The sequence below is a fragment of the Ovis aries genome, chromosome X (genome assembly GCF_016772045.2).
Source record: "Ovis aries strain OAR_USU_Benz2616 breed Rambouillet chromosome X, ARS-UI_Ramb_v3.0, whole genome shotgun sequence".
Lineage (NCBI taxonomy): Eukaryota > Metazoa > Chordata > Mammalia > Artiodactyla > Bovidae > Ovis > Ovis aries.
The window spans coordinates 46199480-46224586 of NC_056080.1; the positions used below are offsets into that span (position 1 = coordinate 46199480).

At 41.2% G+C, this 25107-nt stretch overlaps 1 protein-coding gene across 8 annotated transcripts in view; it reads right to left on the reverse strand.

Moving 5' to 3' along the window:
* The window catches only part of ARHGEF9 (Cdc42 guanine nucleotide exchange factor 9), a 456021-nt gene that overhangs the window by 214818 nt on the left and 216096 nt on the right, over positions 1-25107 (reverse strand). For 2 of the 8 annotated variants that reach the window (XM_042242441.1, XM_060407413.1), the window contains exon 1: positions 10179-10274. The exons of the other annotated variants lie outside the window; for them this stretch is intronic. In XM_042242441.1, the coding sequence (XP_042098375.1) occupies positions 10179-10208 (30 nt within the window). In that variant the 5' untranslated portion in view covers positions 10209-10274. Of the gene's footprint in view, positions 1-10178; positions 10275-25107 lie in introns of those variants that run through there. 8 annotated transcript variants of the gene reach the window in all.

Below are 25107 nucleotides of genomic sequence, written 5' to 3' on the forward strand. Positions count from 1 at the left end.
ATCTGTGGGCTGTGGGTGAAGCAGATCATACTTCACAGTGTGGGTGGGCCTCAGTTGAAGGTCTTAATAAAACAAAGACTGACCTCCCTCTAACAAGAAGGAATTCTGCTAGCAGACTGCCTTCGGACTCAGACTGCAACTTTTCTCAGCTTGCCGGCCTACCCTACAGATTTTGGATTTGGATCTCCACAATCACAGGAGCCAATTATTTACACCCGTGGAGGATTCATTTTGATGTATGGCAAAACCAGTACAGTATTGTAAAGTAAAATAAAGTAAAATTAAAAAATAAAATAAAATAAATCTCTCTCTCTCTCTCTCTCTCTCTCTCTCTCTCACACCTTCTGTGTATGTGTGTTTATTTATTTATAAAGTTGACCTTTAAACAATGGAATGGTTAAGGGTGCTGAGCAATAACACAGTTGAAAATCCATGTATAACTTACAGACAGCCCCCCATATCCATAATTTCACATCATGTAGTACTGCAGTCTATATTTTGGTGAAAAAATGCACATGTAAGTGGACCCACTCAGTTCAAACCAGTGTTGTTCAAGAGTCAACTGTGTGTGTGTGTGTGTGTGTGTGTGCACGAGTGCATATATATCCTGTTGGTACTGTTTCTCTGGAGAACCTTGATTAATACATAAGGAAACTGGAGCTTAGGATGGTTAAATCCTTTGCCCCAAATCACATAACTAGTCAGTGACAGAGCCAGAAACCTAGAGGTTTTCTTTCACATTTCCTCTCTATCCTATACTTCTCACTCAATCCAGCATCAATTTTCATTGATTCTATCTTCAAAATTATGTCCAATCTGCCCTATTCTCAGCTTCAATGACTTTATTCTGCAGCAGTTTCTTAACTGGGCTTGACTTCTCCACTTTCACTCTCCTCAATCTAGTCTCTATAGCCTGAAAAAGTCAATTTCTCATATCACAAAGCAGATCCCATTATTCTACAGCTTCAAATGCTTCCTACTGTACTTATAATAAATAGCACTTGTTAGTGCCCAGCACTATCACACACAATGTTAGCATAACTCAATCTTTACAATAACAGTATGGATAGACCATTATTATCCTCATTTTTCAGAGGCCATAATTGAGGCACTGAAAGGTTAGGTAACATGTTCAAGGTCACTAAACTAATAACTGGCAGAGTAAGAATTTGAACCTAGGCAGTCTGGTTGAACATGCTATTAAACACAGAACCATACTATCTTTGAGTATAGTGATATATACCTTCCCTGGGTTTGCAAGCTCCCTGGGCCTACAAGATCCTGTGTAATCTGGTCCCTGCCTGACTTTCTAACTTTTATCACGCCACTTGTCTCCCTTTCTGACTGTGCTCCAGCCAAACGTGCCTTCTTTCTATCCTTTGAGCATACGAAACTATCTCAACCTTAAAGGACTTTACACACACAATTCCTGCTGCCTCTCCCAGACTCCCCACAAACTTCACTAGCTCATTCTTTATTTTTTATTATAATGCAAGTTTGTTAAGATTTTTCTCCAAATCTCTACATAGCTTATTCAACTTGAATGCCATTTCCCTTGTATGCCACACAGGCACTTTGACAGAATATTTCTTCATGGCAACAGTACTTCTTAGAGCTAGCTGAATGCATTCATTTTCTGCCACTGCTTGGTTTTCATTATTGAATAGCTTAATCACTTGCAGGACTAGTCACATTCTCTCTCTCTCTCTCTCTCTCTCACACACACACACACACACACTTACACACACAACCACCCCCCTACACAACTACCCCCCCCCCACACACACACACCAAAAACAGCCTGATGAGCAAACTTCTCAAAACAGTAGTTTCCTAAGAAGTTCCTCTCATCATGTCATGGGACTGTTTGGGGGCCTTTTTGTCTCTCCTCAAGCAGAGAATTCAGGAAGCCTTGGGCTGGGGTGGGAGGGATAGTTATTTGTGAATGAAATTCCTGTTGGATCTCTTGGCACTCAGAGAAGAGTAAAGTGTCTCATCTTCTGAGAGCTGAATTCAGGGTAGTAGGAAAGATCATATTCTTCCTACCCACATGTGTATCCCTTCTGTCTTATCAAGAATAATAATCTTCCCCTATGGGTAGAGAGCAACAAAATTTACACAGCTCCTTCTTATCTATTCATACATATGATTCTCACAGAAAACTGGAAAGATAAGTTAGGCTATGTGTTGATTAATTTTATGTATTAACTTGACTGGGCCATAGCAATGCTAGACATCTGGTCAAAGATTATTCTGGGTGTTTCTTTATTATTTTTAATAGGACTATAACTAGATATGTGGATTCTTTTCCAAGTTATATGATAGCAGAGAATTTCTTTTTATGCACTGCCACCTCCAGCACCTAGATCAGTGTCAATTCATAGTAGCCTCTATATTTTTGTTGAATTAATTAAGAAACTCAATAGCATCTATGAGATAAGGTACTTTGCCCCATTTGACGGATGAGAATACTGAGAATAAAAGAGGTTTGACAACTGTCAAGTGTTTCAGAGTTGAGAAGTATGAAAGCCAGGCCCTTCAATCTCAGACTTGTGATTCTGAGATCAGTACCTCGATCCCTCCACTCGAGGTACTGTCTAACCTAGCACAAACTGACATTGCAGATACAAGCTATGAATAACTATGCTGAACAATTTACCATCAAAAGTGAGCTGGTATTTTTTTCTTTTTTAACATTATCTATTAAAACATTTTATTCTGTAAATGACAACTGATGTTTTATGTTCAAGGACCTTTGTATAACATGTGACACTTTCACTCAGTTCAATAGTCGAGTGTTCAGCAAAGAAATCTGACTGTAATGAAAAGCTCAATATGAATTTCCAGGGCTTTGAAAATGAAAGAACAAGGAGCAATGACCTTTCAACCAGCCACATTATAGAATGGTAGCTAAATATGCACTCTTATTTTTTCATAATGGACCACTAGTTAAATTTTACCCAACATTTACTTCTAGGAATCTGAGAATCTCAGATCTGGAAGGATTTTGGTAATCATTAATAGCCCCATTTAACTGGTGAGAAAACTGAGGTTCAAAGCACTCCTGTTAAACAGCAGAGCCAAGATTAGAAGTTTCTTGCTTTCCAGGCTATAATGGAATTTAGTACTCTTATCTCTTGAATTTTAGGAGTATCTTTTCTTTTTTTCTTTTTAATTGAAATATAGCTGAATATGTGGATTCTTTTCCAAGTTACACTCAGTTTGTGGTCTTGGATAAAGTACCCTCTCTATCTGAGGCTCAGTTTTCACAATCTACAAAATGAGTGGCATGAAAAAAATTTTTGTGTGGGAAGTAGGGAGAACACAGGGAAAGTAAAACCTTTTTCCAAAACTGTAAGCAACAACCTCAGAGAAGGCAATGGCACCCCACACTTGCCTGGAAAATCCAATGGGCGGAGGAGCCTGGTAGGCTGCAGTCCATGGGGTCGCTAAGAGTCAGACACAACTGAGCGACTTCACTTTCATTTTTCACTTTCATGCATTGGAGAAGGAAATGGCAACCCACTCCAGTGTTCTTGCCTGGAGTGTCCCAGAGACGGGGTAGCCTGGTGGGCTGCCATCTATGGGGTAGCACAGAGTTGGACATGACTGAAGCGACTTAGCAGCAGCAGCAGCAAGCAACAATCTAACACATAAAGCAAAAACCTAGGTGCTCTGGATAAATCAAAAGTAGGAGATCCAAACTTTCTCTTGCCCCTGTCTATCCCCTTCCTGTGAGGAACTGCCATGGCAACCCTAGGGTTCTGAGGCAGAGAGTCTACAATCCTTTTGTATAAACAGCCAAATACTAAATATTTCAGGCTTTTCAGGCCATATCGTTTCTGTCAATGCTACTCAAATCTGTGTACCGTGAAGGCATAGTGAGCTTGACTGTGCTCCAATAAAACTTTCAGTTCAGTTCAGTTGCTCAGTCGTGTCTGACTCTTTGAGACCCCATGAATTGCAGCACGCCAGGCCTCCCTTTCCATCACCACTAAAACTTTAGGGACACTGAAATTAGAATTTCATATAAATTTCCATGTAATTTCATGTATGTGTGTCACAAAATATTCTTCTTTCAATTTTTCCCAACTATTTAGAAATGTAAAAGCCATTCTTAGTCTGAGGGCTGGATTTGACCGTTAGGCTGTACCTTGCTGACCCTTGATCTAAAGAGTTGAGCTCAATTATACCCAGTATCAACCAGATTGGACATTATAGCTGAGACAGTCCAGAAGCAACTTAAGCAGTATAAAAAGTAAAGCCCAAAATTATATTGTTGCCATGGAAATTCCAGAAAGTAGATAACACAGTACATTGGGTCTGCTCAAGAGTAGGGGACCACAAAAAGGAGAAGACTCAAATTCTGATCCTACTCCTCACTTTCCCAGGCTGATCTGCATTTCAAACTACTTGGCAATTCATCTACTGTCAGAACTTCAACTGTAACCAATGCCTCGCAATCCTTCTGTGAGCTCAATGTGTAGATCACAAACTGCCTGTTAGCTATCTTCCATTTGAGGCTGTTTGAACATCTTAGACTTAACGTAGCTCAGACTGTATTAGTCATGTCCCCTCTCTACCCTCTCTAAATACTGCTCCTCATTTTGTATTCCCGATCTCTGTGAAGGATATTACCATCCACTTGGTCTCACAAAAAGACTGTCACTAAAGGGACGTAATGGAGTGCTAGAATACATCAAGTCTTGATTGGTCCTTCACCCAATTGATGGCAGCATTTTTACTATTGGCCACATTTTAGCTGTTGGTCACGTCTATTAGGTTGTAGCTTATAGTCCAAAGCTGAGTTCAAGCCCTAAATCTCTGCATTTCTACACTGATAGGCATACATGTGGGTTAACTGTGACAATAACTGTAGGTTGTCTGCCAATGGCCCCTTATTCCTTTGTATCAGAAAACGTTTCCCTGATTGTTAGCTGTGCACATAACAAGCCAGTTTATATGACTACATTTCCAAGTTTCCCTTGCAGCTGGAAGTGTCCATGTGACTTAGTTCTGACCAATTAGATTTAAAGTGAAAGTGAGGTCGCTCAGTCGTGTCAGACTCTTTGCGACCCGTGGACTGTAGCCCACCAAGCTCCTCTGTCCATGGGATTCTCCAGGCAAGAAAACTCGAGTGGGTTGCCATTTCCTTCTCCAGGGGATCTTCCTGACCCAGGGATCGAACCCAGGTCTCCCACATTGCAGGCAGATGCTTTAACCTCTGCACCACCAGGGAAGCCCTAGTTAGATTTAAGGAGAAGTGTTAAATAGAATTTCATGGAAAGTTTCTTTTAAAAAGGAAGGTCAAGTCCTTTTCCTCCTCTTTTATGCTTCCTCATACCTAAAATGTGGATATTGATAAATGTTCTGGAGCTTCAACACCTATCTTTGATCATGGAGCAACCTCCAGAATAAAAGCAAAATGCTAAGGATGGTGGAGCAGAGAAGTCCCCAAAGACTTCCTAAAGCTACCATATTGGCCCTGATATGCCTATATTCTGACCTATTTTATGTGAAGGAATGAAATCTGCATGTTTTAAGCCACTGTGAATAGATTCCTATTATTCATAGCAGAAATAAATCAACCATTAAACTTACCAGTTGCCACTCTATCTTGCTTATGCAGAGATTTCCACCAACTCAAATGCTGTGGCTTTTATATTGGCAACATGAAATTTGTCATGGAATTAGTTCAAGAATCCATAGTCTCCAAAGCAGTGGCATGCCAAGAGTGGAACAATAGGAGTAGACAATCCTTAGTGCAGGTAATGAAAGAGTACACTACCTATAGATTATTTTAAGACTAAAAGTAAAAGTGTACTTTTATTATCACTATGCAGCACCAATTTTAAATAACCTCAGTAACAGAATATTCCTCCTTGAAAAAAATCTTTCATTGGTCAAAACGCTAAACAACTATTGTTATTACTGAGTTTTAGTAATATATACATACAGTTTCAAAGCAACTTTTATTACTTATCCTTTAATAATATTGTATTGTACATGGAAGTTGATTCAGAGTTGATTCAGCTGATTCCAGTTGTACACTTGCCACCCTCAACATGCACACAGATTTTACATGTGTTCCTTTAGTTCATTTTACTTTGAAAAGGTTTGTGTGCATGGGTGCTAAGTCATTTCTGTCATATCCAGCTCTTTGTGACCCTATGGACTCCTAGAGGACCCCTCCAGGCTCCTCTGTCCATGGGATTCTCCAGGCAAGAATACGGGAATGGGTTGCCATGCCCTGCTCCAGGGGATTTTCCCCACTCGGGGATCAAACCCATGTCTCTCACATCTATTGCATTGACAGGTGAGTTCTTTATCACTAGTGCCACCTGAGAAGCCTAGATTAAGGAACATTCAAAGTAGCTTTGGGTGCATTTCATGTCTGCAGATCCCTGTGGGACTAAATGTTCCAGAATTTAAATAGCAGATGTGAAGTAAACAAAGATAGCACAATAATTGTAATCAAAGATACAATGTAAGTTATTTCAATTCTGTCATTTGTGACCAATTAGAGTTTTTACTTGTGTTTAAAATATAGAACAGAGAAAACAATACAAACTATAGAGTGTAGTACTTTTGTTCAATAAGTACAGATTTTAAATCAAATATGAGATGTTACTGAATTTGAATATCTTTAAAATTGAATTATTCTTTTTTATTGTTATTTGAAAATTTAAAAAAATCAATAAAATAATTATTAGAACTGATTATTACACGATTACTGAAAATAATTTTGTCACATAGAGGAGTATTAAAAATGATCCATTCCAGATGTTCCATATGTTAAGTGTATCATATCTCCAAAATACTAATAATATACTTAATATTTTCCAGAATCCCAGAAAGCAAAAGACTGATTCATTGATAATCAATACAGAATCAACCCTTAGTTAGCCCACTAGAGGCCAGGAGCCCAAAGAAGATCATTTGATCATTGACTTAGACACAAAATTCCCTTGCATGCATCCACCCACTCTGTGTTCATTCTAGCTCCACATTCAGCCATCTGAGATTTGGATGACTGGCCAGAAAGGAGAAAGATACAGATCATCTATAATGCTCAGTACAGTCCTTTCATACAGATTATCATCACCCTGGCCCAAGCCACCATCACCTCTAACCTGAACTATTACAAGTGCCACCTCACAGCTCTTTGCTCCGCTACAATGTATTATCCTCTTAAAACTTAAGTCAGATTAAGTCCCTCATCTGTTTGAAACCTTCCAAAAATTACCCATCTCACTCAGATCAAATGTCCCCAGGACAGTGGCCTCCTTGTGTTCCTTAAACAAACCAAATGTGCTCTCTCTCTCTTTCTCTGGCTGTTTTTTCATCCATTTCAACTAAATATCCCCACAGATTTTGTTCCTTCATTTCCTTCACATATCCACTCAAATGTTTCTTAGTTAGAGAGGTTCGACTGACATCTAATACATTATTCCAACTCTATCTCTATTCTCATACTAGGTTTCCTTTTTCTTCTTAGAGCTAAGCTCCTTCTGACATATTGCATAGTTATTTGTGCAATTGTTTAGTGAGCCCCTTCAACCCCTTGAATGTACGATATATGATAGCAGAGAATTTGTTCACTGCTACCTCCAATACCTAGATCAGCATCAATTCATAGTAGCCTCTATATTTTTGTTGAATTAATTAAGAAACTCAATAGCATCTATGAGATAAGGTACTTTGCCCCATTTGATGGATGAGAATACTGAGAATGAAAGAGGTTTGACAACTGTCAAGTGTTTCAGAGTTGAGAAGTATGAAAGCCAGGCCCTTCAATCTCAGACTTGTGATTCTGAGATCAGTGTTCCCTCCACTCAAAGTACTGTCTAACCTAGCACAAACTGACATTGCAGATACAAGCTATGAATAAATATACTGAACAATTTATCATCAAAAGTGAGCTCATATTTTTTTCTTTTTTAACATTGTCTACTGAGACAGATTTTATTCTGTAAATGACAACTGATGTTTTATGCTCAAGGACCTTTGTATAACATGTGACACTTTCAATCAGTTCAATAGTCGAGTGTTCAGCAAAGAAATCTGACTGTAATGAAAAGCTCAATATGAATTTCCAGGGCTTTGAAAATGAAAGAACAAGGAGCAATGACCTTTCAACCAGCCACATTATAGAATGGTAGCTAAATATGCACTCTTATTTTTTCATAATGGACCACTAGTTAAATTTTACCCAACATTTACTTCTAGGAATCTGAGAATCTCAGATCTGGAAGGATTTTGGTAATCATTAATAGCCCCATTTAACTGGTGAGAAAACTGAGGTTCAAAGCACTCCTGTTAAACAGCAGAGCCAAGATTAGAAGTTTCTTGCTTTCCAGGCTATAATGGAATTTACTACTCCTATCACTTGAATTCTGGCAAACAGTTAAATAAATGCTTTCATCATACACTATTCACTACTTCAGTCCCCTAAAAATATTATGTGATTTCTCCATCAATCTTCAATTACATAGTTTCCACAAGGTTTCTGTTACCCTCTCTTCTTTCTCATACACAATTAGCAAAACTTCAAATTTCTCTATTAACTTAATCTGTTATCAATGGGTGGCTCTGGATCCCTATGCTATAATATACTTAGAGGAGGAGGGAAGTATCTCCTTGACTCAGCTTCCAGAAATACTGGGACTTTCTTTTCTTTTCTTTTTTTTTTTTTCTGGCAAATTTCATGGCATTCGTTCATTATGAAAGAAGTCCTTTACCAAGATCATGATTCTCTGTTCCTTTCTGCCTTCCTCAGCACCATTTGATGATTCTGTGGAGCAGTGGAGAGGGACACTGACAGAGTCAGGAGACTCCTGTGCTGGACTGAGCTCTACCTTCATGGAGCTGTGTGGCCCTGGGCAAGTCTCTCCCACTCTCTGGAACACAACTTTCCTGGATGGACAACATGGGTCTGAAGGTGTTTTCGTGTTCTATTGCTTTCTGGTTCTACAAACATTTGAAATAGCCTTATGGGACCCTACAGAAAGAGGAAGATCTGAGAAGAGTCTCTTAAAGCCCTGGCACATACAGACTGAATGACTTCAAGAACCACTGAAATAGAGGTCTGAGGAAACTCCTCTGAACACAGTCTTAGCCCACACCAGATTTACGCCTCCCTTCCAGAATGGAAACAAAGACAGAGTTAAATATCCGTTTTTTCCCAAAAGCTTCAGGCTACCTTCCTTCAGCTGCAAGTTATGGGTAGCAGTGGGGAACTGTAGGCTGGCATTGCCATCAGTGCCTGCTGACCCAACCTGACTACCCTCCAAGACTCTCTTGATGCCTCCCAGCTGAAGACAAAGGCATGGTGGTCTCCCATGACTTGAGCTACCCCTCGCTGAGTCAGAGAGTCATCAGGATGAAGCCACCACTTCCTCTCTGCAAAGGAAGTCATTCCAAGGTCTCCAGGTAGAGAAGGGAACATAACAGCATACAGTGAACTGTTGGGAGGATGATAGTAAACACACACACAAGCACACAGTCCTTGGATGGGGGTGGCAGAGAGAATTCTAACCGAATGGGGCCAGACCCATTTCCAGAATGGCAGGCTCTGTAGCCTCTCCTTGGCAAAGCCTCAAGTGTGGACAGGGTGACCCCAGCCTAGGCAAGGAAAAGCTTCAGGACTCCCCCAGGCACCTTCTCTGAGAGGGGCTCTCTGGCTCTCCCAGTAAGGGGATACACACAGCCTATTTGGGGGACCATGCAGTTCTCCCATACTGCCCCCTCCACAATCCCAGGCTTTGTAACTTCCCCCTCTTTCCCAACCCCGTGCCACCCTCCACCCTCACCCGCCCCCGGCCAATCCTCTCTCCTGAGAGACTCACTGCTCCCAGAGAGTCCCTCTACCCACCCCCTTGCCTCTCTGGTTTGCCAGGTGACCCCCCCCACCCCCCGCCACACACACACACACACACACTCCTATCCCACTCCCACTCCGGGGTGGTAAGAAAGGGGACGGAGAAGGGAGGGGGCTTTCCTCACAGGCAGGCGAGCAAAGACTCCTAAAATGGCCACAGCAAGCTTGCTGGTATCTCAAGGACAGCGGAGAGGGCTGTGTGCCGAAGCTAGGGGGCTCACTGCATGGCGGCTGGTGAAGGAACTGGGGGTGGGGCTAGGGGACTGAAGCTGGGGAAGCTGCGGTTATGTTCACTCACCATTCCCGATCCGCCCCTTATCCACTGCATGGTGCTAATGAAGTCCGGCTTCTCCTCAAGGCCCTGGAGGCTGTTGCGGGTTGTTTCAGGCAGGCTGGGCTGGCAGGGCTGGAGCAAGCGAAAACCCCAGCGCCCCCTCCCCCTCGTTTCCTTCACAGCCCTACAGCCCAATCCCCTCCTCTCTGGAACTCGCCTTCATTCAGCTTTTTCCATCCCTGCAGCAGGCTCTGCCTCTCTACCCTACAGCTCCCAAGGTGCTTGGCCTGGGGAGATGTGGGGGGGGGGGGTTCCCACCGACCGCCTTTGTCCTTTGCCAAGGCTTGAGATCTGGGAGGCAGGGATGCAGGGAGATGATGTGGGTGAATGCCCGGGAGAAGGCAGCTGCCACCTCTGCCTGCCTCCGGCTGTGCTGGAGTTAGATGCTGTTTATTGTGGGGCTCCCCAATTGTGTCGAGTCAGCGAAAAGTCCTTTCCAAAGTTGCCAGAGGTGTTGGGCCAGGCTTTGAAATAATAGGATTCTGCCCCCGTGAAGCCATGCCAACACTCTCTTGCTTTATCACTTTCACTTCTCAGAACAACCTTGTGGAGGCAGGCATTGGTATCTCCATATTACAGATAAATAAGTGGAGGTTTAGATGATGGAAGAGACCTACCTAAGGTCACATAAAAAAGATAGTCTCAAGTTTACCCTCTGCAGCTTTCCATGCTTCTTTTGCTATAATTCATACAAACACACACACACCCTCATGAATCTTCCTGACACCCTCAGGAATATAAAAGGTAGCTTGTTGATGGATGAATTTTCCATTTGCTTATTTTGCTGAGAATAAGTCAAATGAACATCAGCAAAACAGGCAAACGGAGAAACCACCCACCTCTTCGTGATGTCTCTAACTCTATGCAATTCAACCCAGACTGGCCCCTCTGCATCTGCTGGGAGTTGATGCTGTTGGTCACATTCATACCCATTATTATTGCATATAGTCTTACAATAACTTTGTGAGGAAGACATGACAGTGAGTGCTAATTAATTAGTCCCTCATTATAGATGTGAACATTGAAGAGTAGAGAGTGAAAGATATTTGCCCATGGTAGCACAACCAAAGAAGGCAAGAATTCAAGGCTCCTGACCCACAGGGAGGTTCAAGCAAGAAAGGAATTACAAAAAGCAGAGATTGGGGTTACAGCAAGAAGGAATTAAAATATGACATCAGAAAGAAGTGCCTGAAGGTGATCGATATGAAGACATCACTGGCATACTCCACACACTACCTTACTGTCCTCTCCTTTCTAGCAAATTCTCCCCTCTTCATCCAAGGCATTGTTTTGGCCAAACAGCTGCCCTAATATCAAAATAACTGCCTTAATGAGTATTCAGTCCTGGGAGGGGTATAAGCAGAAGCTGAATTGTCCTTTGGCAAGGGATTCCTGAATCAAATGGGAACTTAGCCTGGGTGACCTTTCAACTTTCTTTCAAGTCTGATGGTTCAGTATTCAGAGATTCTACAATGTCTCCTCACTGTCTCATCTAGGGACCTTCATTCACAGTGAGGCTCTTGAATGCACCTATCTGGCCAACAAGCCCATTCAAGCTCTCACGACTCTATAAAAATCTCTTTAAGTCCTGACACTAGGCACACAGCCTCTAGAAAGCTTTTCTGAAATACTCTTAAGACCTGATTTTATCATCTTTCATCTAAATTCTATAGTGCCACCTTTAGTTTTCTCAATTGAAAATAATCTTTTACTCACTGATGTTATAGGCTGAATTGTGCAGTCCTCCCCTAAATTCGTATGTTGAAGTGCAAACCCCAGTGCCTCAGAATGTGACTGTATTTGGAGACAGGGTCTTTAACGAGGTAGTTAAGTAAAAATAAGATCATTGTATAGGCCCTACTCCAATATGTTTGGTGTCCTTACATGAAGAGGAAATTTGGACACGGGTGAAGACCATATGAAGACAAAGGAGAAGACAGCCATCTATAAGACAAGGAAAGAGGCCTTGGAAAAGACTACCTTGATCTTGGACTTTCTAGCCTTTGGATTTGTAAGAAAGTAAATTTATGTTATTTAAGCCACCCAGACTGCAGTACTTCATTATGGTAGTCCTGACAAATTAATACACTAGTTATGTGTACATTTTTCTATTTAATGTCACTTAAGTGGAAATATAAATTTTTGTTTGTTTGTTTGTTTGTTTTTTAAGTAGAGGCAATGAATTACTAACCTTGCTATCTCCTACAATAGTGACTGGCACATAGGAGATATCCAATAAAATATGGATTTTTTTTTAATGGATACATTCAGTCGACAATATTATTGAGGGGATATTTGTATACATATAGCTGATTTATTCATTGTACGGCATAACTAACACAACATTGTAAAGCAACTGTACTCCAATAAAAAAATAAATAAATAAAAAGACAAAACATAAAAAATATTATTGAGCTTCCTTGTTCCAGGCATTGGGATAGCTATTCAAGATACAAGACAAACTTCCTTATGGACTTTGTAATCTACTTGAAGTGGAGAAAAAATAAACAACATAAAAGTAAACAAACAAGGTAATGAACGGTTGTGACACATGCTTTGAGGAAAATACCCCAATTTGTGTGATAGTGAGAAGCCTTGGGATTATAGAAGTTGTCTATATCAATAAAGATCCAGTCAAGAAAATAAAAACCACTCTAGATATTTCTTCTGTATGGTTTAATACAGAGAACAAATCACACTGTCAAAACGAAGAAACCAAATAGAGGATGGTGGGGCAAGCCAAAATGTAGCAACCACAGAAAACCGTTACCAGTTTTCTACCCATTTAGAGCTAGATGGGTAATGGGAAAAGGTAATGTTTGTCAGATGGAGAAGGCACTGGTGACCCACTCTAGTACCCTTGCCTGGAAACTTCCATGGACGGAGGAGCCTGGTAGGCTGCAGTCCATGGGGTCGCGAAGAGTCAGACACGACTGAGTGACTTCACTTTCACTTTTCACTTTCATGCATTGGAGAAGGGAATGGCAACCCACTCCAGTGTTCTTGCCTGGAGAATCCCAGGGATGGGGGACCCTGGTGGGCTGCCGTCTATGGGGGTCGCACAGAGTTGGACACGACTGACCTGACTTAGCAGCAGCAGCAACGTTGTCAGAACCCAGAAACTGGTATTAAATTGAAGCTAAAAGCATGGGGTGGTTGGCCTAATGGTGCAGGTGCCATGAATAGAGGAATTATCCCCAGAAGCTAGAGTCACTGAGGAGATAGAGCCACTTCCAGAATACACCTCTCTGAAGCAGGAGGTAAAGGAATACTCTTCCTCCTGTCCACCAGTCTCCCACAGGTGTCTTCCTTTGGACAAAACAAGTGAGACAGCAAGGGAATCTAAGAAATTTAGTTTGTAGGAGAAGAGGGAAGAATTTATTTGAGGGCAAATATTTCAGTGTTAATATATGACATGTGTGGAAGAACAGATGTTGATCCCATAGGCATAGACACTACCAAATCCAGTATGTCTGGAGTGCTATTTGCTTAATACATATGAGCAGCTATAGGTGATAAAATGAGGTGGCACTAGTGGTAAAGAACCTGCCTGCCAATGCAGGAGACATTTAAGAGACACAGGTTAAATCCCTAGATCAGGAAGATCCCTTGGAAAAGGGAATGGAAACCCACTCCAGTATTCCTGCCTAGAGAATCCTATGGACAGAGAAGCCTGGGGTCACAAAGAGTTGGACGCAACTGAAGCAACTTAGCAAGTACCCAGTGTAGAAGGTTAGAGTATAAGCTCTGAGGCTAGAACTGCTTGAATTTAATTATTGACTTTGGTAATTACTCAGCCAGGTATTTAATGTTCTACATCTCGATAGTTTTCTTATCTGTGAAATAAGGGTAATAATATTGTCTACTTCACTAGATTGTTTTGAACATTTGATAAATTTGTCCATAGAAAGAAAGTACTTAGCGCAAACCCTGGCAGCCTGTAAGTGTTCAGAAAAGGTCTGTGCCCCAGACCTCGCCTTTGAAGTCCTGTGATCTCCCAGAAGCCTATTTGGTACTTAACCTTGCTTGCATCAGCTCTCAGTGGACAAGTGCCAAATGCTGTCCTCTTTTCAGCCATGAGCAGCATGAGGAGAGAGACAATCATAGGTATGTCCCCAGCTACATTCTCTTTATTTGAGTCCATCGTGATTCAAGGAACTCAGAGGCAGGCTTCTGAGGGCAGAGCTACCAGGGCAAATTAGCCACTGTCTACTGTGGCTGTGGCTTTGTGCAGAATAAAGAACTGAATTCACTACAGTTGGGTAACCTGGTTCAAGTGCCCAGCTTCTCTGCATCACATTTCTCAATTATCCAATGAATAAACTAATTGTCATTTATGTAATAGTCTTCAGTTCAGTTCAGTCACTCAGTCGTGTCTGACTCTTTGTGATCCCATGGACTGCAGCACGCCAAGCCTCCTTGTCCATCACCAACTCCCAGAGTTTACTCAAACTCATGTCCATTGAGTCAGTGATGCCATCCAACCATCTCATGCTCTGTTGTCCCCTTCTCCCGCCTTCAGTCTTTCTGGTTGGATCGCCTTGCAGTCCAAGGGACTCTCAAGAGTCTTCTCCAACACCACAGTTCAAAAGCATCAATTCTTCAGTGCTCAGGTTTTATTATGGTCCAACTCTCACATCCATACTTGACTACTGGAAAAACCATAGCCTTGACGAGGTGGACCTTTGTTGGCAAAGTAATGTCTCTGCTTTTTAATATGCTGTCTAGGTTGGTCATAACTTTTCTTGCAAGGAGTAAGCATCTTGTAATTTCATGGCTGCAGTCACCATCTGCAGTGATCTTAGAGCCCCAAAAACTAAAGTTTGTCATTGTTTCCACTGTTTCCCTATCTATTTGCCATGAAGTGATGGGACCAGATGCCATGATCTTTGTTTTCTGAATATTGAGCTTTAAGCCAATTTTTTCATTCTCCTTTTTCACTTTCATCAAGAGGCTCTTTAGTTCTTCTTTGCTTTCTGCCATAAGGGTAGTGTCATCTGCATATCTGAGGTTATTGATATTTTTCCTGGAAATCTTGATTCCAGCTTGTGCTTCATCCAAATTGTAATAATCTTAAACAATCACTTATGCATATATATCAAAGTTGGCAATGATCTCCAAGATTATCTTCTTCAACATTCTCATTTTAGAGATGATAACATGTTCAGTTCAGTTGCTCAGTAGTGTCCATCTCTTTGCGACCCCATGGACTGCAGCAGGGCAAGAATCCCTATCGATTACCAGCTCCTGGATCTTGCTCACATTCATGTCCATCGAGTCAGTGATGCCATCAAACCATTGCATCCTATATCTTCCCTTTCTCCTCTGCCTTCAATCTTTCCCAGCATCAGGGTGTTTGCCAATGAGTCAGTTCTTCACATCAGGTGGCTAAAGAATTGGAGTTTCAGCCTCAGCATCAGTCCTTCCAATGAATATTCAGGACTGATTTCCTTTAGAATGGACTGGTTGGATCTCCTTGCAGTCCAAGGGACTCTCAAGAGTCTTCTCCAACACCACAGTTCAAAAGCATTAATTCTTCAGTGCTCAGGTTTTGTTATGGTCCAGCCGACATCCATACATGTCTTTGGAAAAACAATAGCTTTGACTAAATGTAACTTGTGGGTAAAGTAATGAATTGTCTAGGCTGGTCATACCTTTTCTTCCAAGGAACAAGCATCTTTTAATTTCATGGCTGCAATCACCATCTGCAGTGATTTTGGAGCCCAAGAAAAATGTCTCGCTATTTTGATTGTTTCCCCATCTATTTGCCATGAAGGGATGGGACCAGATGCCATGCCATGATCTTCATTTTTTTGATTGTTGAGTCTTAAGCCAGATTTTTCACACTCCTCTTTCACTTTCATCAAGAGGCTCTTTAGTTCCTCTTCACTTTTTACCATAAGGGTGGTGTCATCTGCATATCTGAAGTTATTGATATTTCTCCCAGAAAACTTGATTCCAGCTTGTGCTTCAACCAGCCCAGCATTTTGCATGATTTACACTGCATATAAATTAAATAAGCAGGGTGACAATATACAGCCTTGACATACTCCTTTGACAATTTCGAATCAGTCCATTGTTTCATGTCTGGTTCTAACTCTTGCTTCTTGACCTGCATACAGATTTCTCAGGAGGCAGGTAAGGTCATCTGGTATTCCCATCTTGTTAAGAATTTCCCACAGTTTGTTGTGATCCACACAAAGTCTCTGGCATTGTAAATAAGGCAGAAATATATGTTCTTCTGGAAATCTCTTGCTTTTTCTCTGATCCAATGCATGTTGGTAATTTAATCTCTTGTTCATCTGCCTCTCCTAAATCCAGCTTGAACATCTGGAAGTTCTCTACTGATGTACTGTTGAAGCCTCATTTGGAGAATATTGAGCCTTACTTTGCTAGCATGTGAGATGAGTGCAACTGTGTGGTAGTTTGAACACTCTTTGGCATTGCCTTTCTTTGGGATTGGAATGAAAACTTATTTTTCCAGTCCTGTGGCCACTGCTGAGTTTTCCAGATTTGCTGGTATATTGGCAGCACCTTCACGGCATCATCTTTCAGGATTTGAAATAGCTCAGCTGGAATTCCATCACCTCCACTAGCTTTGTTCATAGTGATGCTTCCTAAGGCCCACTTGACTTCACATTCCAGGATGGCTGGCTCTAGATAAGTGATCATACCATCATAGTTATCTGAGTCATTAAGATATTTTTTATACAGTTCTTCTGTATATTCTTGCCACCTCTTCTTAATATCTTCTGCTTCTGTTAGGTCCATACCATTTCTGTCCTTTATTGAGCCCATCTTTTCATGAAATGTTCCCTGGGTATCTCTAATTTTCTTGAAGAGATCTCTAGTCTGTCCCATTCTATTATTTTCCTCTGTTTCTTTGCATTGATCACTGAGGAAGACTTTCTTAACTCTCCTTTCTATTCTTTGAAACTTTGCCTTCAGATGGGTTTATCTTTCCTTTTCTCCTTTGCCTTTCACTTCTCTTCTTTTCTCAGCTATTTGTAAGGCCTCCTCAGACAATCATTTTGCCTTTTTTAATTTCTTTTTCTTAGCGATGGTTTGATCATCACCTCCTGTACAATGTCATGAACTTCAGTCCATAGTTTCTGAGGCACTCTGTCTTTCAGATCTAATCCCTTGACTCTATTTGTCACTTCCACTGTATAATCATAAGGGATTTCATTTAGGTCATAACTGAATGGTCTAGTGATTTTTTTCCTACTTCATTCAATTTAAGTCTGAATTTTGCAATAAGGTGTTCATGATATGAGCCACAGTCAGCTCCCAGTCTTGTTTTTGCTGACTGTATAGAGCTTCTCCATCTTCAGCTGCAAAGAATATAATCAGTCTGATTTTGATATTGCCCATCCGGTGATGTCCATGTCATCCCTTGTGTTGTTAGAAGAGGGTGTTTACTATGACCAGTGTGTTCTCTCCACAAAATTATGTTAGCCTTTGCCCTGTTTCAAGTTGTACTCCAAGGCCAAACTTGCCTGTTATTGCAGGTATCTCTTGACTTCCTACGTCTGTATTCCAGTACCCTATGATAAAAAGGAAATCTTTTTCTGGTGTTATTTCTAGAAAGACTTCACAGAACTGTTTAACCTCAGCTTCTTTGGCATTAGTGGTTGAGGCATAGACTTGGATTGCTGTGATATGGAATGGTTTGCCTTGGAAACAGAGATCATTCTGTCATTTTTGAGATTGCACCCAAGTACTGCATTTTGGACTCTTCAGGGCTATTCCATTTCTTCTAAGAGATGGTCATCTAAATTAAATTTGCCCATTCCAGTCCATTTTAGTTCAATGATTCCTAAGATGCCAATGCTCACTCTTGCCATCAACTGTTTGAGCATTTCCAATTTACCTTGATTCATGGACCTAACATTCCAGGTTCCTATGTACTATTGTTCTTTACAGCATTGGACTTTAGTTCCATCCCCAGTCACATCACAACTGGGCATTGTTTTCACTTTGGTTCCATCTCTTCATTCTTTCTGGAGTTATTTCTCCACTCTTCTCCAGGAGCCTACTGGGCACCTACCAACCTGGGGAGCTCATCTTTCAGTGTCATATCTTTTTACCTTTTCATACTGTTCATGGGATTCTCAAAGCAAGAATACAAAAGTGGTTTACCATTTCCATCCCCAGTGTACCACCTTTTGTCAGAACTCTCCATCATGACCCGTCTGTCTTGGGTGGCTCTGCTGCTGCTGCTGCTGCTAAGTCGCTTCAGTCGTGTCCGACTCTGTGCGACCCCATAGATGGCAGTCCACCAGGCTCCACCGTCCCTGGGATTCTCCAGGCAAGAACACTAAAGTGGGTTGCCATTCCCTTCTCCAATGCATGAAAGTGAAAAGTGAAAGTGAAGTTGCTCAGTTGTGTCTGACCCTCAGCGACCCCATGGACTGCAGCCTTCCAGGCTCCTCCATCCATGGGATTTTCCAGGCAAGAGTACTGGAGTGGGGTGCCATTGCCTTCTCCGTGGGTGGCTCTAGATGGCTCACATTGCTCATAGTTTCATTGAGTTAGACAATGCTGTGGTCTGTGTGATCTGTTTGGTTATTTTTCTGTGACTGACAATCAAATGTAGCCTCCAAGAATAAATGTGATTCCCAGAGTCACAGAGTAAGTTAATGGTTGAACTAAGACCTTTGATTCTTGACAGAGTGGAATGTGGCAGTGAAAAAGGATAAAAGTTAAATGTACACAACTACTATGATGCTAGTATTGAGAGTCCAATGCTCAAATCCACCTTATAACCTGTGACGTCTTTACATATATCACTTATCTTTTCTTGTTTATTCATTTGTAAATTCAATAAATATGGGTGCCTATGTGGCAGGCATAGTGTGTTAACCACTGATTATATAACAATGAACAAAACAGACACCATTCGTACTTTCATTTCTATCCAATAAACAAGTAAATGAGGTAAATAAATATGTTAATACAGACGGTGACAAATGCTATGAGAGAAAGAAAGTGAAAGAATCAAGAGTAACTGTGAGGGAAGGCAGAATTTAGATTAAAAAGGTTTCTCCAAGGAAATGACATTTAAGATGAGGACTATAGCCTGAATATGAGTCAACCATGTAAACAGGTAGGGGGAAAGTATTCCAGGCATAGAAAACAGAAAGTGCAAATGATTCGACTTTCCAGGTGGCATTAGGGGTAAAGAACCCACCTGCCGTTGCAGGAAACACAAGGACATGCAGGTTCAATTCCTGAGTTGGGAAGATCCCCTGGAAGAGGGCATGACAACCCACTCCAGAATTCTTACCTGGAAAATCCCATGGACAGAGAAACATGGCAGGCTACACAGTCCATAGTGTTGCAAAGAGTCAAACATGACTGAAGCGACTTAGCATGCATGTGCACAGAGAGCCCCAGGAATTAGAAGTCCAGTGAGGCTGAAACATAGAAAGAAAGTAGAAGAGTGTAGGAGACATATTTGACAAAAACATGTCATATAAAACCTTTATTTTGAGAACAACAGGGAGAGAGGGGAGGGAATTGAGGGGTTTTAAGCAAGAGAATGAGTTGATCTGATTTACATTTGTATTGTAAAAGAACACTTAGGTTGTTAAATGATAAACAAATTGATAGAGAGACAATAGGTTGAAGCTGTTGTAGTCATCCAGGAGAAAGATGATGTATCTTGTGATGGAAAGGCAGTGAAGATGATGAACAGAGGTAAAAATATTTGAGATATATTTTAGAAGTAGAAACAACAGAACTTGGTGATGAGTTGTATGTAGAGTATGAAGCAACGAAAGGAGAAATTAAGGATGCCTTTAGGTTTCTGACTTGAAGAACTGGGTAGATGGTAGCACCATTTGCTGATATGAATAGACTAGAATAAACAGATCTGAAGAGGGGAGGAAATCAAGACTTCCATTTTTGATGCATTGAGTGTGAGCTATACTCTAGTCATATTGTCAGAAGAGATGTCAGAAAGACAATGGGGTATACAAGCCTAGAGCTCAGGAGCAAATATCTGCTGGGAAATATACATTTCAGAGTCATCTTCATGTAGACAGGATGAGATTATCTAGAGAGAGAAGGTAGGTAGGAAAGGGTCCTTGACCCCCAAGAATTAGACTAACATTGAGTAGAGAGGGAGGGGTCAAAAATGGAGACTTAGAAGTAGTGGGCAGTAAAGTAGAAAGAAAACCAGAAGAAATCTTATTCAGATAAAAAAAGTTCTGAGAAATGACACTGAGAAGTTGAATGGATGATGATATTAATAGAGATATGACCATTGTATTGGTAAGACAGTAATAGCCATTGGTCTTAAGAAGAGTAGCTTCATTAGCACAAAGGTAAGAGAAGTCATCCTGTAATGAACTGAGGAGTGAATGAGGGGAAAAAGAGTTAATGAAGGTAAAGAAGTTGGAAGAGCATAGATATCTCTTTGAAAAGTTTTGCTCTGAAGGGAATAGGAAATAGGGTAATATTTGGAATGGTATGTGTGATCAAGGAAGTTGTTCCTTTTTAAAATTTAAATAAGAGTTTAAGAGCATGCTTATATGCTGATGAGGGTGAGAAGGAAAGGTTGATGACATAGGACCTTGCTACTTGAAGCATGGTCCACAGACCAACAGCCTTATCATCACCTGGACACTTGTTATAAACATAGAACCTCAGGCCCCATCCCAGACCTACTGGATCACTATCTGCATTTAACTAGAAATCCAGGTGATTTGCATGTACTTAATTCTCAGAGGCACTGGTGCAGCAGAAGTGATACTTGCAGGAGCAAAGGCCTCAAGAAGGTGATAGGGAAAGGTCCAGAGCATAAGAGATGTTACTTGCTCTTGGCAGGAACAGAGCTACTTCTTATACTCTAGCAAGAAGGAAGAAAAAAAAATGCGCAAGGGTGCAAGCGCTTCTGAGCAAGTATGTAATAGTCCTCTAAGAGCAATGGTTCTCAGTCTCGGTTACACACTGGAATCATGAGAGGAGAGTTAAACAGGAAGTGTTGAGTGTCCAGCTGAGACTTGTGGTAAAGCAAAATTAGTCAGCTCAACTGTGGGACTATTTTATTCAGTTTACCTTGCTGTTCAAGCACAAGTATAGAAAAGATAGGTGGTTGGTGAAATCTGGGGTAGATTTGCCAGGAAAACACAATAGGGAAAGAAATGGGAAATAGAGCTGAAAATGTTTGCAAGGAATTGAAAATAATAACAGACCAGGTAACCTAAGTTGGACAGAAAAGAAAAGACATGGGAAGGGATGACGAGTATGGGCTAAGGTCAATGGCATTATATATCTTGATGATGCAGAAAAATTGCTAGAGTAGACATACCAGTGTAAGTGGGCTGGAAGAATAGGAAAGTGATCAGAGGGGAAATGCCTGATATTGAGATTCTGGAGGCAATTAATTTAGATATTTTCTATAACAAGACCAAAGATTACCACAGGGGTTTTCTGACTGAGGTGGGATGAAAGTGAGGCCAGGGTTGAAAAAGCCAACTACAGGAATATTGAGGTTAGACAGACCAGAGAAAGATGAAGACAAGTGATGATACAGGAGCTAAAGTCTTTAATGAATGAGGATGAATATCCAGAAAGATACTCTACCAGCTGACAATTATGCTTAAAGCACCTACTATGTGCCAAGTTTTGTTCTAGGTACTAAGGATACAGAAGTGAACAACACAGATTAGATCTCTATTCTCAGGAGCTTATATTATAATGAAGAGATTTAGATATTAAACTCCCAAAACAATAAGTTAATATTGTACTGAATAGTTATTATGAAAATAATAAACAGTTCAGGTCAGTTCAGTCACTCAGGCATGTCTGACTCTTTCTGACCCCATGGACCACAGCACGCCAGGCCTCCCTGTCCATCACTAACTCCTGGACTCCACCCAAACCCATGTCCATTGAGTCAGTGATGCCATACAAACATCTCATCCTCTGTCATCCCCTTCTCCTCCTGACCTCAATCTTTCCCAGCATCAGGGTCTTTTCAAATGAGTCAGCTCTTCGCATCAGGTGGCCAAAGTATTGGAGTTTCAGCTTCAACATCAGGCCTTCCAATGAACACCCAGGACTGAGCTCCTCTAGGATGCACTGGTAGTATCTCCTCATAGTCCAAGGGACACTCAAGAGTCTTCTCCAAAGCATCAAAAGCATCAATTCTTCGGCACTCGCTTTCTTTATAGTCCAACTTTCACATCCACATATGACCACTGGAAAAACCATAGCCTTGGCTAGACGGACCTTTGTTGGCAAAGTAATGTCTCTGCTTTTGAATATGCTGTCTAGGTCGGTCATAACTTTTATTTCAAGGAGTAAGCGTCTTTTAATTTCATGGCTGCAATCAACATCTGCAGTGATTTTGGAGCCCAGAAAAATAAAGTCAGCCACCGTGTCCACTGTTTCCCCATCTATTTGCCATGAAGTGATGGGACCAGATGCCATGATCTTCGTTTTCTGAATGTTGAGTTTTAAGCCAACTTTTCCACTCTCTTCTTTCATTTTCATCAAGAGGCTCTTTAGTTCTTTTTCACTTTCTGCCATAAGTGTGGTGTCATCTGCATATCTGAGGTTATTGATATTTCTCCCAACAATCTTGATTCCAGCTTGTGCTTCCTCCAGGCCAGAATTTCTCATGATGTACTCTGCATAAAAGTTAAATAAGCAGGGTGACTAGATACAGCCTTGATGTACTCCTTTTCCTATTTGGAACCAGTCTATTGTTCCATGTACAGTTCTAACTGTTGCTTCCTGGCCTGCATACAGGTTTCTCAAGAGGCAGGTCAGGTGGTCTGGTATTCCCATCTCTTTCAGAATTTTCTGCAGTTTATTGTGATCCACACAGTCAAAGGCTTTGGCATAGTCAATAAAACAGAAATAGATGTTTTCTGGAACTCTCTTGCTTTTTCCATGATCCATCAGATGTTGGCAGTTTGCTCTCTGGTTTCTCTGCCTTTTCTAAAACCAGCTCGAACATCTGGAATTTCACGGTTCACATGTTGCTGAAGCCTGGCTTGGAGAATTTTAAGCATTACTAGCATGTGAGATGAGTGCAATTGTGCGGTAGTTTGAGCATTCTTTGGCATTGCCTTTCTTTGGGATTGGAAAGAAAACTGACCTTTTCCAGTTCTGTGGCCACTGCTGAGTTTTCCAAATTTGCTGGCATATTGAGTGTGGCACTTTCACAGCATCACCTTTCAGGATTTGAAATAGCTCCACTGGAATTCCATCACCTCCACTAGCTTTGTTTGTAGTGATGCTTTCTAAGGCCCACTTGACTTCACATTCCAGGATATCTGGCTCTAGATGAGTGATCACACCATCGTGATTATCTGGGTTGTGAAGATCCTTTTTGTACAATTCTTCTGTGTATTCTTGCCACCTTTTCTTAATATCTTCTGCTTCTGTTAGGCCCATACCATTTCTGTCCTTTATTGAGCCCATGTTTGCATGAAATGTTTCCTTGGTATCTGTAATTTTCTTGAAGAGATCTCTAATCTTTCCCATTCTTTTGTCTTCCTTTATTTCTTTGCATTGATCTCTGAGGAAGGCTTTCTTATCTCTCCTTGCTATTCTTTGGAACTCTGCAATCAAATGCTTATATCTTCCCTTTTCTGCTTTGCTTTTCACTTCTCTTCTTTTCACAGCTATTTATAAGCCCTCATCAGACAGCCATTTTTTTTTTTTTCATTTCTTTTTCTTGGAGATGGTCTTGATTCCTGTCTCCTGTACAATGTCACAAACCTCCATCCATAGTTCATCAGGCACTCCGTCTATAAGATATAGTCCCTTAAATCCAGTTCTCACTTCCACTATATAGTCATAAGGGATTTGATTTAGGTCATACCTGAATAAACAGGGTGATATAATAAAAGGTAACTGAGGAAGGAAAACATTATTTTAGCTAGGTGGCCAAGGAAGGCCTCTCTGAGGAGATGACATCTGAGTTGATACCAGAATGATAAGAAGAAACCAGCTGGGACTTCCCTAGTGGCCCAGTCGTTAAAAATCTGCCTTGCAATGCAAGGGACATGGATTTGATCCCTGGTCAGGGAACTAATATCCCACATGCCACGGAGCAACTTAGCCTGCATGCTGCAATTACTGAGCCCATGTATTCCAGTGCCACACCCCACAGCTAGAGAGCCCACATGCTGCAACTACTGAAGTCTTCACACTCTGGAACTTTCATATCACAACTACTGAGACTGGGTGCCACAACTAGAGAGAGAGTCTGTGCACCACAGGAAAGATCACATGACACAACGAAGATCCTGTGTGCTGCAACTAAGATCAGACACAACAAAATAAATAAATTAGTTAATTTTAAAAATGAGCTGGGGGAAGAACATTCCAAACAACAGGAACAACAAAAGCAAAGGCTCAGAACTGGAAATTAGACTGATATGTGTGAGGGGCAGAAAAAGGTCAACATTGCAGAATGTAATAAAACATAGACAGTGGTGGGAGATGATTTCAGAGAAGCAGGCAGGGCCAGAATATCAGGAGAGGAAAGTAAAAAAGAAAGGAGAGTTGGTACCAGAGGCAGATGACTTGTGCTTCCAAGGAGTTGAGAGTTTTGAAGGCAGGAGAGGAAGAAATGCTAAACATGATAGATGTCATCCCAAATAAGCAAAAACAAAGAAGAATTTAAAGCAAGATGTTAGTGCAATAGGAAACGCGTGTATAGGTATATATCTAAATATATAGACTTAATATACACTGGCTTAGACTTTGAGAACAAAAATCCAACTAGATGAATTTTTAAGGTCATCCATCCCTTTGCTGCTACTCAAAGCCTGGAGCTCAGACCAGTGACATCAGCATCACCTGGGAGTTTATTAGAAATGCACACTCCCAGGTCCACCCCAGACCTACTGACTTAACACCAGTATTT